Source organism: Anguilla rostrata, chromosome 12 (assembly GCF_018555375.3).
Source record: "Anguilla rostrata isolate EN2019 chromosome 12, ASM1855537v3, whole genome shotgun sequence".
Classification (NCBI taxonomy): Eukaryota; Metazoa; Chordata; class Actinopteri; order Anguilliformes; family Anguillidae; genus Anguilla; species Anguilla rostrata.
The window spans coordinates 19098342-19111993 of NC_057944.1; the positions used below are offsets into that span (position 1 = coordinate 19098342).

The following is a 13652-nucleotide window of genomic DNA, read 5'->3' on the forward strand; positions in this document are numbered from 1 at the left end:
TCAGTGAGGAATTGTTCTATCTCACCTGAATGGAAAATAATGCTTTACCACTGGTCAGATTCCAGTCCATGTCTGCTTGTTTTCTCACTTAAATTCCTTACAAACCTACTGGACCATCAGAGGCTGAGAGGGCATACATAAGTCTTCTATCATTGCAGAAAAAACAATCGTATTGTTGTATTTGGTAAAGCTAAGTAAAGTAGAAGTAGCCTGGCTTCTTTGGGTGTTTTAGGGTGGAAGTCCGTGCTTGGTGACTTTGCTGTTTATTTGTCATGACGGCAGGAGCCTCTTCCTGTCCCCCACAGCTGTGTTTACCTCAGAGTGAAGGAGAGAAGGAAGCTTTGAGCCACAGCCCTCCGGGCCCCGGCGACACTGCGCCCTCATCTCCTTCACGCGCCCTTCCTGCCCTCAGGTCTCTGTCCGCCGGCTCTGGCACATGGCAACGCCACGCTACCGCATCCCACAAGGAGCGAGAGGGTGTGGGGGGGGGGGGGGTCTCACGAGGAAGTCATTATGCTTCCCCCCACAGTCGAGAAGAGGGAAAAAAAAGTAAAAATATTCCCCTTTTGGCAGTCTCATCCACCCACGCACAACACATTCTCAGAGGGGGACAACATTTCTCTCGTTCCTTTTCACTCTCTCTTCCCTCCTTTCTTCTCCCCCACACACCCCCCTCCACCCCAACCAGCAGGAGCAGCAGTTATATTTGATTACAACACACATGCTACCTCCAACGAAGCATTACTCACTCCCCGACTTCCCCGCTCCGTGTGCTGTTTATATAGACCGCGCAGCCCCGTGTGCGCTCAGTCTACTTTCAGCCGGTGCTCTGTCCACACCGAGGAACGCGGCCAAGAGATTGCTCAGCAGTACAGAGGGAGGACCGCGCACCGCAGCCGACTCCAGCACTTTGCTCGACGAGAGAGAGAGAGTGAGAGACAGTGAGAGACAGTGAGAGAGAGACAATTCCACAGAACAATACACGACTCCAGCGACATGCCTCTGCCACGGGTTCTGCTGATGTGCTTGGTCTGCTCCTGCGCTGTTCTGCTGACACGATGCTACGAGGATGAGATCGAGGTGAACTACGCCGATCCTTTTTACAACGAGATCGCAGAGGGCGCTCAGCCGGAAAGCACCCAGCCACAGGAGGGTGAGTCAATCAGTAGATTAAATAATTTAAAACCTTTTCATCTCTTCAAGCCTTTTTCTTTCTCCACTCCTTTTATGTGATAGCCCTTTGGCCAGTTCCATAGCGGTAGATTTAACAATGCGCTATGTTGAAGAGGCAGAATTCGGTCATCGCCAAAGCGAAGTAAAAAATTTAATTGAGGCTTTGTTGTGAGCTGCTTTGGAGAGTGTGCTTGGGTGCAAAACAGATGAGCAAATACAGGACGTTGACAGGAAGGAATGCTCTCAATTTGAGAGTACAGAGACAAAGAGTGCTTGAAGCTAAAAATGTAATGCGATTAAATATTTCATACAAAATGAAAACATTCCACCTATTCTTCCAGCAACAGCTCATTTACTACTCTGTCCTGTTTCTTATAAACATATCTATGAATATATGAACCAAAGCCATCTGTAGCTCAGCCTGCTAAAAAGAATCCTCAAACCATCCATCAGTATATCTACCTGGCCCCTGAAAGTTCTGTTTGTTCCTCTCCTCCTCCTCCTCTTCCTCCTCTCCTCTCCCTCATCTTCCTCCCAACTCAGTGGCACCCACGACGGCCCCCGTCAAATTGCCGGAGTTCAACAAGTGGGACAAGCTGTTCACCATGCTGGAGAACTCCCAGATGAAGGAGAACATGCTGCTGCAGTACGCCGACAACATCATCAAGGTGGAGCTGCAGTCCCTGAGGGGCGAGATGCTACAGTTTGTGGCCAACTACGCAGGGGGCTGCTCCAGCGCCGTGGACACCGCCGGCCGCCGGCTGTCCCTGCAGCTGGAGATGAAGCTGGCCCAGGCCACAGAGCGGATGAAGGAGGTCAACGCCGAGCAGCTGGGCCACCAGGAGGCGCTGCTGCAGCAGCTGGTGAGCGCCAGCCGGGCCCAGACAGCCCGGCTGTCCAAGCTGGAGAGCACCTGCCTGAGCGCTGCGACCACCAAGGACCTCCAGTCTGACCGCTCGGTCCGGGATGCGACCGCGGCCGAAGGCCAGCTGGAGAAGAGCCTCACCGCCATGGCAACTGACCTCCAGAAGGCCCGGGTCCAGCTGGACCGCTCCCTGCGGTCGGCCGAGAGGCATTTCCTGCCTTCAGGTACCTGGTCCTCGCCTGTCTTCCTGTCTCTGTGTCCATTATATAATCTGCACTATAATCTGTCTAAGAGCTGCTGGGATGGGATGGGATTTTGTTACATAAGATCCTGGCCATATTCTTTTGAGTCTACCCCCCTAACCCTAAAACATGACGGCACAACACAGCTATTGAACTCACGCTGCAGCTCTGCTTTTCTGCGGGGGCCGTTTAAAAAAGCAGAAACCTTTCAGCCATCACGAGGGCAGTAAATCCTGTCAGTAAGACTGATATTTTACCCAGTTTAAATGAGATAAAAACGATTTAATCTCCAAACACCCATATTATCCGTATTATATGTTCAGTAGATCTGACTCTCTCCCTGAAAAATAGAACAAAGGATAATTGCTAAAAACGGTTAAGTGCTCCCACCACACCAAAGCTGTCGATAAAGAAAAACAGATGGAGAGCTTTTCTGTCCTGAGGGATCATGCCCTAATCTAAGACAAATGTAATGTCAATATTTTGGGTTTTGTAGGAAATGTGAGTCTCTGCTTGTCATAATGGAGGATAAGCCCAGTGGTTCCGTTTCCATGTGCCGCTGGGAACTGTCTCCGTTGTACCATTTCTCAACCCCTCACTTCACTTTGCCTTCACTCAAAACAGCAGGGTGTGACTGTACATCTATCCTCACTTGTGTCTCTCAGCAAGTCTGTCCATCATGAAGTGGAATGGGGTGGGCGTCTGCATGATGGGAAAAAGGCACATTGAGATAAACTGCCCCAATGTTCCTCTAACATTGTATAACTGCTATCATATCACTAAGATTTTTCTACTATGAGAAAAAAATCATAAGACACACGGCCTACAGCCAGGACCCTGAATTGCATATCCAGTTGCTGCACTTTGAATTGAAAGAGCAAAAAGGCTTGCACCCTACTGTGCACCCTGCTGCTTGAGGCCAGAAACTTCTGACCACTGACCATGTTTGGAACCTGTCTCCTCTCCTGATTTAAGTTTCCAGTTCACTTGCTGCTGGATGAAAGTGGTAAAAAATGTCAACAACAGAGCCATGCCTACATAAAGCAAAAGGGAATGGTCTTTTGCTTTCCCCCCACCTCTTCTAGTCCCCAAGCCCCTTTACCTCCAAGAGTAGTCCCTGGGTAGACCTTTGCAAACACACCACTGGCAGACATGAACCAGGCGTGAAACTGAGAAAGATTTACTTCATTTTCTGGTCTATGAATGTTTCTTTTTTTAACAGGAAACAAAATGGTGGGTTGGGGTGAATGGAGTATGGAGAGAAATGCTGTATGGAAACCTCTGTATTCAACTCCCAGTTCAACTTCCATTCTCTCCTTCATCTTCTTCCTCATCTCCCTTTCTCTCCCTCCTCCTCACAGGGTGTGAGATGGCTCTGCTCTTCCCCATGCGTTCCCGGCGGATCTACGCCGCAGTGACGCCCGACGGCGACATGGGCCTGCACTCCTTTACGGTCTGCCTGTGGGCCAAAGTGAGGGAGGCACTCAACAAGACCGTGCTCTTCTCCTACGGCTCCAAGAAGAACCCCTTCGAGATTCAGCTGGTCCTGAGCGGTCACTCACTGCTCTTCACCGTGGGCGGGGAGGCACACCTGGTGGAGGCCGGCAACGTGGTGAAGGACGGCCAGTGGAGCCACTTCTGTGGGTCCTGGAGCTCGGAGGAAGGTCTGGCCTCGCTGTGGGCGAACGGGCTGAAGGTGGCCAGCTCGTCCGGGGTGGCGGAGGGGCACGTCCTGCCCAAGGGGGGGACCATGAGCTTGGGCCAGGAGAAGAACGGCTACAGCAGCTTTGGCTTCGACAGCGGAGCTGACCCTAAGCTGGCCTTTGCGGGCAAGATGACCGGGGTCAACCTGTGGGACCGGGTTCTCGAGGAGGAGGAGATCTTCCAGAACGCCCAGCGGGAAGGCTCCTGCAGCAGCCGGGGGAATGTAGTGGGCTGGGGAGTGTCCGAAATTATTCCACACGGAGGCGCACAATACATCAACTAACTGCTGCCGTGGGAAACCTACAAAAGAGCCAGCGTTTCTCAGCCGCACACTGAGTGATACCAGCAACAGCAACAACAAAGCCCCTTTCTGACAGAAAGACTGAAGTATGCTCTCCTCACCAGTGAATGTTTCCCATTTGTGGATCTTCTGTTATTCATAACAGAAGCATTACTCGGCTTTAGAAAGAGAAGTCTAACAAACAGCATTTACCAAAGTAAGAAACCATTTATGAAAGAATAAAGAGTGAGTGGATCTAATGTGCTTTTTTGTCGGGAAGCCAGTTTGCAAGGTGCCTTGGAGGGGTCTTCTTTTAATCTTATTTTATTTTGTATGAACTGAATCTTAAACTTTTTTCCTCAACTACATAATGTGTAATATTTCCAACTTTGTATTTATCAAAATGTTTACATTCAAATCTGAGAAACAATATTTGTATTTTATCTCTGTTTTTTTTAGTTATTTGTGTGTCGCATTTGAAGTGATCTGTGAATCAGTCAATGTTCTCCCCCATTCCTCATTGTTTCCTTTCACACAAAGACATTTCTTTTGAAGATCGATTAAGGAAAATGTTTACAACGTCTGCCATGACTGTTTTTCTGTTTTTGAAATGTAGAAAATGTGTATTATATTGTAAATTGTTTCGGTAAGACATGAAAATGAATGTATTTTGTACATAAATATTTTGTCAAATGAATAAAAGACATAAAAAAATACAATGTTTCATAAGAGTGGTATGGCAGATATCCATCTAAAACTTCATTGTAAAAGGTGTAGTCCAGGAAGATCAAACAGGGCATAAGAAATTATAATGGAGTATACAAAATGAGCAACTTACAAGTACGCTACAAATAGCACAACATAGTCCAACAGTCCATTATTTTACATTTGCTGGGATTAAAAAAAAAATGTCCTCTCCGAAAACTGGGTCAAACAGTGGGTCAGTTTGGCCAGTCAAATGCGCCAAACCGCAAATTCAGTGAAGGCTAGGACAGAGCCAGGCGCACACACAAGTCGCCGAAAACGCACCCCTCAAATTGCCTCCACATGTGGCCGTGTGCAGCCTTTAATGCGGCCGAGGGTTCCAAATAAAACAGTGGCGGAAGAACAGCTTCCGGCGCACGTCTGTGCAGCTTGGCTTCCCTCAGCGGGGGACGTCTATTTTCCGCGGGGGTCCTGCAAATTGACGCGTCTGGCGTGTTCTGGTGACGCGCACAGCTACATGAGAGGTCTCCGTGTGTTCTGAGACTAGGCTGGGGAGGGGGAGGTTATGACACTGAAGGGAAGCAAGCGCTCACAATTAGAAATGCAATGTTTGTGCTATTCTCATACTCCCATAAACCCAACTGAGATCATCGCTGCGTAATGATCAAGGACGGAGCTCTTCCAAACTACTTGGTTTGACTTCCCTCAGGTCAAGCATGACTACATTGTGTCCCAAGTGATAGACTACAGTTTAACAGGGATCTGGAGCAGTGGTCAGAGCAGCAGTGTGGAGCAGTGGTCAGGACAGCAGTGTGGAGCAATGGTCAGAGCAGCAGCGTGGAGCAGTGGCCAGAACAGCACTGTGGAGCAGTGGTCAGAGCAGTAGCGTGGAGCAGTGGTTATAGTAGCAGTGTGGAGCAGTGGTCAGGGCAGCAGTGTGGAGCAGTTGTCAGGGCAGCAGTGTGGAGCAGTGGTCAGAGCAGCAGCATGATGCAGTGGTCAGAGCAGCAGTGTGGAGCAGTGGTTAGAGCAGCAGTATGGAGCAGTGGTCAGAGCAGCAGCGTGGAGCAGTGGTTACAGCAGCAGTGTGGAGCAGTGGTCAGGGCAGCAATGTGGAGCAGTGGTTACAGCAGCAGTGTGGAGCAGCGGTCAGAGCAGCAGTGTGGAGCAGTGGTTAGAACAGCAGTGTGGGGCAGTGGTCACAGCAGCAGTATGGAGCAGGGGTCAGAGCAGCAGTGTGGAACAGTGGTCAGACTAGTACTGTGGAGCAGTGGTCAGAGCAGCAATGTGGAGCAGGGGTCAGAGCAGCAGTGTGGAGCAGTGGTCAGGGCAGCAGTGTGGAGCAGTGGTTACAGCAGCAGTGTAGAGCAGTTGTCAGGGCAGCAGTGTGGAGCAGTGGTCAGAGCAGCAGCATGGTGCAGTGGTCAGAGCAGCAGTGTGGAGCAGTGGTCAGAACAGCAGTGTGTAACAGTGGTTAGTGCAGCCGTGTGGAGCAGTGGTCAGGGCAGCAGTGTGGAGCAGTGGCCAGAGCAGCAGTGTGGAGCAGTGGTTACAGCAGCAGTGTAGAGCAGTTGTCAGGGCAGCAGTGTGGAGCAGTGGTCAGAGCAGCAGCATGGTGCAGTGGTCAGAGCAGCAGTGTGGAGCAGTGGTCAGGGCAGCAGTGTGGAGCAGTGGTCAGAGCAGCAGTGTGGAGCAGTTGTCAGGGCAGCAGTGTGGAGCAGTGGTCAGAGGAGCAGCAGGGTGCAGTGGTCAGAGCAGCAGTGTGGAGCAGTGGTCAGAGCAACAGTGTGGAGCAGTGGTCAGAGTAGCAGTGTGGAGCAGTGGTTACAGCAGCAGTGTGGAGCAGTTGTCAGGGAAGCAGTGTGGAGCAGTGGTCAGAGCAGCAGCATGGTGCAGTGGTCAGAGCAGCAGTGTGGAGCAGTGGTCAGAGCAGAAATGTGGAGCAGTGGTTACAGCAGCAGTGTGGAGCAGTGGTCAGAGCAGCAGCATGGTGCAGTGGTCAGAGGAGCAGTGTGGAGCAGCGGTTAGAGCAGCAGTGTGGAGCAGTGGTCAGGACCCTACTCTCAGTCCTAGGTTAAAAGACCGAGTGGGGGGTCGATGCTGTGCCCCTGAGCCATGGATCCGAGAACATGTTAGTCCCCCTGGATAAGAGCATCTGCAGTGAAAACAAACGCTTGTAATGATTTAAATAACCCTCGGTTAGTGGGGCTGTCTCAGAAAGGCCCTCTGCGGGCTATTAGTAATACCAGATGGTGTGTGGAGCTGCATTCTTTAAAGGATATAACTAATAATGAAACAGCCCCTGGCCATCACTGCCTACAAGCCTCATGCCACTTTCAGCTACCTCTCTGTCTGAATCTGCTGCTGTGCTACCTCCTTGGGGGAGGGCTGGCTGTGAGCTTGATGTTGCGCGCATATAACTCCAGGCTCCCATTCATCGAAGAGAGAGAAAATAAGAGCACCCAGCCGTCAAGATGGCTCTCTCACACAGAGATCCACTGTGAATGTACACATCCCTTTGATCTTCTAACTGTGGAGGCTAATTGCAAGAAACAGGAATCAGGAGGTGGTGTGTGAAAATGCCCCAGACGGTCAATGCGGTTCCTGACCTGTTGGCAGGTGAGAGTTCTAGCAGACTTTGTGTCTGGCAGTGGGGATATGTCGCCGGTGACTTAGTTCAGCTTCCTGTGAGCTCAGCGGGAAAGCGCCTGTGGGCTGGGGAGGGGCAGGGAGGTCAGTCTTCAGAACTAAAGCCAATCCGCTACGCCCTGCTTTTGCCCTTGGCGCTTGCTTCCCTCTGCCATGGTCACATGACTTTTGTGTTACCTTAGGCAATGTTACCTGCGATAGTGTCCTGGCACCCAAGAAAATGAGTTTGGGAAAGCTGTGACAAGACTTAGCTTTGGAGTGAGGGGTTGTTTTTGCAGCGTGAAGCAAGTCTCACATAACACAAGTTGGCAGGTCTAATAATTGAAAAAGGCTGCTTTACCTGAGACCATAGTGTGCTGCCTGAGGCAGCCTTATGGCAATGTTACTTTAAACTGAGGTAGGGTTGTGTAAAGCCGCGTTTCCACCAAAAGTACCCGGAACTTTTGGTCCCAGGAACTACTTTTCAAGGAACTAAAAGGTTCCTTCAGCCCATTGTTGTCTGCGTTTCCACCGTGGTCTAAAGTCCCGCGAAGATTAGGCAAATTAGCCCACTGACGTATGAAAAAGCGACGTTGTCGTCGGTCCATCTGTCCTATGATTTCTTCTGTAACCCCATACTACCACCGAAGTAGCCTACATTATTTTCTAATAACCGGGACAGCCCAGAGTGGTTTATTCCACTTATATACAACGGGTTACCAACAATGAGTATATATGGTTACTTTTGTATTTATTGATTTTTATCGATTTAATCACCTGGAATTGAAATATTCTTCTGCAGCCGTTTGGGCATATTTTACCATTGTCAAGCAAAACTGTCGTTGGTAGTTGAACTTGAACCGTTTTTATGCAACAAATAGGATATAACAGGTCAATAGTCAGATTGTAACTGTTTTATATATCCTCTCAAACACATTCATTATGTTTCTATGCGAACATTCACTTTCATGTCTTGACATCCGAGGCGACAGAATGCATTCACATTTCCAATATAACTGGCAACAACAGCAGAAAACATGCACACGTTGTAAACAATTTGCTGTTTGATTACTTTCTCATCGTCAATTCCATACAGGCTAATCGCAAAATGACAAGAATAGAACGAAAACTCGAACGTGAAAATTTAAATTAGCAGTGGTACAGCCACCGTTTGCTTTCCTTCAAAGTTACTGCTAGCCGAGCAGCGAAGTGTGCCCTCCAGATGCGAACCACGCACCATAAATTAGTCCATAGTCTTCCTGGTCTTTTTGTGGAATTAAAGAATGGCAGAGTAAAATTACGGCAGTCTGAAAAAGCTAAAGGGACGATTACTAGAATTAACCTGTTATTTTACCCTGACAAAAAGTGCGGAAGGTGATTTCCAGTTTGTTTTTACTGTATCACCAATGTGAATTACGCAGAACTACCGCATACCTCACATAACTGTACCAAACGTTTTGAGTCAATTCCAACGGGCTAACAAAGAAAATCCGGAAGAAAATATTCAGCAACCGAATTAATCCGTTTGAATGTTTTGGTACGTAATATGCTGTCCCAGCACGAATGCTTAGCATTTTATAAAATGAATACTAAAGCAAGAAAAGAACAGAAGAGCACACTGTGGTGTGGGGATGGCTGGTTTAAGCAGCCACACCTGCCCTGGGTCAAGCTAATTAGACCTGGCCAATTGGATAATTGGTTAAGAATTAGATAATTGGCCAGGCTAATTGGACCCAGGAACAGGAGTGGCTGCACCTGTGCGTAGTGAGGTAATCACTGCGCACAGGTTAAATCTGCCATCCCCACCCACACAAGGAAGCTTCTCTGTCATGACAGTGTTTAAGATCTCCTCACTTGGCTGTAACATCTTGCCAAACCCTCGTAAATAAATGTGGACTATTTGAACATCTTCGCCCTGTGTCTCTGTGCTGGAGGACCCCTAGGAAAGCCACTTTGGTGGCCTGTGGCAGGCGTGTTTCCCACACACACGTTATAATTCCAAGACGTTGGCAGGCTATAACCAAAACTAGGCTACTGCGCCGCAGCATACAAGTTTGATTTGAAGTTATTATGAAAATAAATTGGTTTGCGGCTGCAGATTTTTAAACATGGCGGTTGAAATAAAAAAAAAATTTCAGCGTTTGCGCACCACCCCAAAGGTTCCGGTACTTTTGGAAAGTACTACCCCCGAGCAGGGACATTTTTGGGGGTAAAATAAAGACCCCGGGACTTAATTTAGACCATAGTTCCTGCGGTCGAAACGCACTGAGTTCCTCAAAAGGTTCCTAGTTCCGGGGTAAAGTTCCTGCGGTGGAAACGCGGCTTAACATGCAGAAGTCTTGCTTCACCTGAGATGGTCCTGTGTTACCAGTGCTGTGTTAGTGTAGTGTTACCAAAGCTAGTGTTGCGAAGGCCTACCTGGTATATTAGAGTTTTGAGACCAGCCTGACTAAAAACTGCCTCTTCCAAAAACAGCCCTTGTGCACTCACCCACCCCCTGCCATCCTTACATAAATTCACTTCTTGTTTTGAGGGCCGAGGAGGTGAAAGGTGAATGTTTATTGGTTCTCAGTAGTGGCAGGGGCAGTCGCGGAGAGACTGGTGTTTACAAGGCTGCGTGAAGAAGCTACGATGCTCGACTGATTTGCGGAGTGCGGGAAAGGGGGAGAGAGGAGGGGCAGGGGGAGGCGTAAAGAAGCGTTCAGCAGCTTTAGCTCCCTGATATGCCCCCCTGCAGACTGTGTGGGGTACAGGGCTCAGGGGCCTGCTAAACTGCTATATATTGCATTACACCCTATTACATTTATTTATGCTGCTTTTTTCACCAATGCTACCCATTGATACAGCTGAGCATTTGCCGAAGCAATTCAGGTTTATTTCAACAAGCCTACCACAGCCACGGCCCACAAGTCATACCTGCATGAGCAAGTTCCCTAAACACTCGTGGCAAAAGTGAAACGGAGAGTGCAGTCTGGCCTCAGTTCAGTTCTAACGCTTCCCAAATGTTTGGAGATCAGCCAGAGTTTGTAATGTCTGGCTGTCTTTCATTTACTACCCCCCCCCCCATCCAGAACCGTACAGAATGGCCCCCCACCTACAGAGAGGCAGTGAAAACATGGGGGAAGAACATAACCTTTCCTTTACAGGCAGTAATCTGTAAAATGTTAGCACGCATAAATACCCATGCACATGCTGACCAGGTAAGTGGCCAGGCACATTTTCTGCTTGAGGGAAACATGTGGCTGACAAGAGGCTTCCTTGATTACTGTGTAAATTGTACTCGTCGGCAAATCTGCCTGCATGAAACTAGAAACCCATATTGTTGTTACTGGTGCCATTATTATTTCATTAACTTGCATGCACAGAAGAATGGGCACACAAGGAGAGATTAGGGGCCACAATAGGACAGTATTATTTGGGGGAGCCCTTCTCACCAACCGAAAAAGCATCCCTCTAACATTCTGTGGACACTGGAGCCACGTGCTCGCTGGGTGTGGACGGGGAGGAGGGTCGAAACCTGTCGTGGTTCATGCTGGCACGCTCCTGTTTGCTCCGCGGGCTTGTTTTCGTGTGTCAGGTGTCGGGGGCGCGGCTCCCGCTGTTCCGTCTGCTTCGGGAGCAGATTAATCTTAAAACGGGACCCATTAGGAGCTTAGCGAGCAGGGCTCCCTGTTTTCCACAGCTCTTAAGCAGCTCCACCAGGTACCGCCCTGGCCCTGCCTCCATCAATCAGCCCTCCGGCGGGCGGGGACTCTGGGGTCCATCCGGTCCCTAATGAGGCTCTCTAATGTGGTTGCCTAATGAAGTTTCATAACAAGGGTCCCTCACGGAGAAGTGAGGGGGGCGGGGGGCTAAAGAGTGCCTGTTTCGCAACCAGGATGCGGTGCAGGGCCACTGCCACTTGACTTATGACTGAAGGCCTTATTGATTCAGCTCTTCAGAGGGAGTGCGCTGTTGTGACCTTTAGCAAGGCACTTTACCTCACGTGCTCCTGTCGTAAATTCCAGCTGTATTGCCTACTCATGCGTAAATAAAAGGAAAAGCCCCCGTAAATGAATCATTAAAGAATTATTTATTTAGAGCCCGCTCGCGAGGAATTACAGCCCCGCACATCCTGGTGCGCAGCGGAAATGATTCGTTCTTGTAAAGGCAGAAAATGAGTTTTAATAAATCTGTTAGGGTGTGGAAACAGGGCCCGTTGAGGGGCACAGACACTCTCAGATGGACAACATGGTGAAACTCGTTCAGTGACTACTTTTCTCTCTCCCTCTGGAGCGAAGCCCTTGTCCTTTGGCTGACCCCCAATCAATGAAACCATCTTATCAGCTTTCCGCTTGTTAATGCATGTACACAATCTAAACTGAATGAAGCTATTCCAGTGAATATTAAAGCCGAAGCAGATGGGGTTCATGGACGCTCCTCTCCCTCTGGGCCGCCTTTCCGGGTGCCATGACAATGCTGTTTCACAGATCTTCCTCTTGCGAGGGTTTGTAAAGTTTTCTCGGACCATTTGTGCTTTCTCTGAGTAAGCCCTGAAAATTTTAATTATTTACCAAATAATGGCTGTAGGGCAGGCAAGGAGGATCCAAGAATAATTCACTCACAGAGCCAGGACTTTGAGAACGTGCTTTTGTTCAGATTGAAACTGGAACTGACACAACCAGCTCCAGGTGGGGCCAGCTTCATGTTCCTAGCCTGTGGCCTACAGATGGGCAGGCAACTCTGTAAACCACCTTGGAACAGATCTGATAAGTAGATGGTTGAATTAACCACAATATTATCATGTTAATGGGAACTTAATTGGGAAAAATCTGAATTTAATTTCAAAATTGTACCTGGCCTGTTACAATACTTCTTTGCCAGTGGTTTTTCTTTGAAGCATCAATAATTGAAAAGCATCTGAAAATTAATTAAGTCTACTCTACCAAGTACCCACAATCAATTAATTCTTAATATCGTACAACCCGCCACACAGATTCAGTTTCTTGCGGCATGGGCCACAGTGCATGCTGGGACTGCTCTCAGTTTGTGACAGGCTGTGGAGTGCACGATTCTGCTGGCAGTTCATTCTTGCTGGGTCTTCTCAGATGCAAGTCAGGTGGAAGTTCTGCAAGTTCTGCTGAGTGGAGTTGTGAATTAATGTGGTGATGGGGAGGTGGTCTGAGGTGTGCGATCCCTACCTCTCAGCACACTGCAGGTGATGGCCTCCGTGTGCTCGGCCAGGAGATCAGCCTTGGCGATGGCCGCTAAGGACAGGTAGCTGGACATGTTCCGGGACAGTTCCTTGTTCCCCCCCTGGAGAAACTTGACAGCTACGGGTACTGCCAGTGCCATCACGGGGGGCTGATTGTAATTCTGCAGGGGAGAGAACCGCAATGACGCACGTTACGCCATCCGATTTATCTACTCAAAAGAATGTGATGAGAACAGTTTCTCCCTCTCTCTTTCCAAGACGTATAATTTGGAGTTTTCCTAGAGAGATTCAGATGAAGAGCACTGTTCCAAACGCAATCCAGAGATGCACTACTGCTCGGAACTGCACAAACACAAACCTGGGCTCGGGTCTTCATCATTTTTACTCTCGATCAAAATTATCTGGACTCTACAATCATCAATTTCACAATCTAGAATCACTTCAGTTGGAATGCTTGTCCTCCAGTCTTTTTTGAAATGACAAGACCGGATGCTTCTGTTCCAGAACTAAAATAATGAAGACAGTAAAGAAACACCTGATAGGCAGGACACAGAGTCACAATTAATTCCCCTCTAATCTTACATACAGTATTAGTAACAAAGACAAAGGCAATTCAGACACAGTTACTGCAGTCATTTATTGCTGCATTCAAATAAGGGCTATCAAAACTCATCAAAACAAACCAGAAATTCGTAGATCAAGCAAAGTTAGATTGGCTTTTGTTTTTATTTTTAACTTTTTTGTGGTCGTTCAATTTTTTTCTTTTGGGCTAATGAGCGCTTTATGCCACAGTTACTGCAGTGCTACAATAAATAAACTTCACTAGAATTAAAAAAACTTATATTACCTTTAGTGTCTTCA

General features: G+C 48.4%; 2 protein-coding genes across 3 annotated transcripts in view; one reads left to right on the top strand and one right to left on the bottom strand.

The window, feature by feature from the left end:
- veph1 (ventricular zone expressed PH domain-containing 1) overlaps positions 1 to 13652 on the bottom strand; it is a 66143-nt gene that overhangs the window by 39151 nt on the left and 13340 nt on the right. For both annotated transcript variants that reach the window (XM_064302632.1, XM_064302631.1), the window contains exon 4: positions 12778 to 12952. In XM_064302632.1, coding sequence (XP_064158702.1) covers positions 12778 to 12952 — 175 coding nt within the window. The remainder of the gene's footprint in view (positions 1 to 12777; positions 12953 to 13652) is intronic.
- ptx3a (pentraxin 3, long a) lies at positions 701 to 4983 on the top strand. The gene is made up of 3 exons (XM_064302577.1): positions 701 to 1153; positions 1717 to 2262; positions 3642 to 4983. The coding sequence occupies exons 1-3, from the start codon at positions 997 to 999 to the stop codon at positions 4265 to 4267; spliced, it is 1329 nt and encodes a 442-aa protein (XP_064158647.1). The 5' UTR covers positions 701 to 996; the 3' UTR covers positions 4268 to 4983.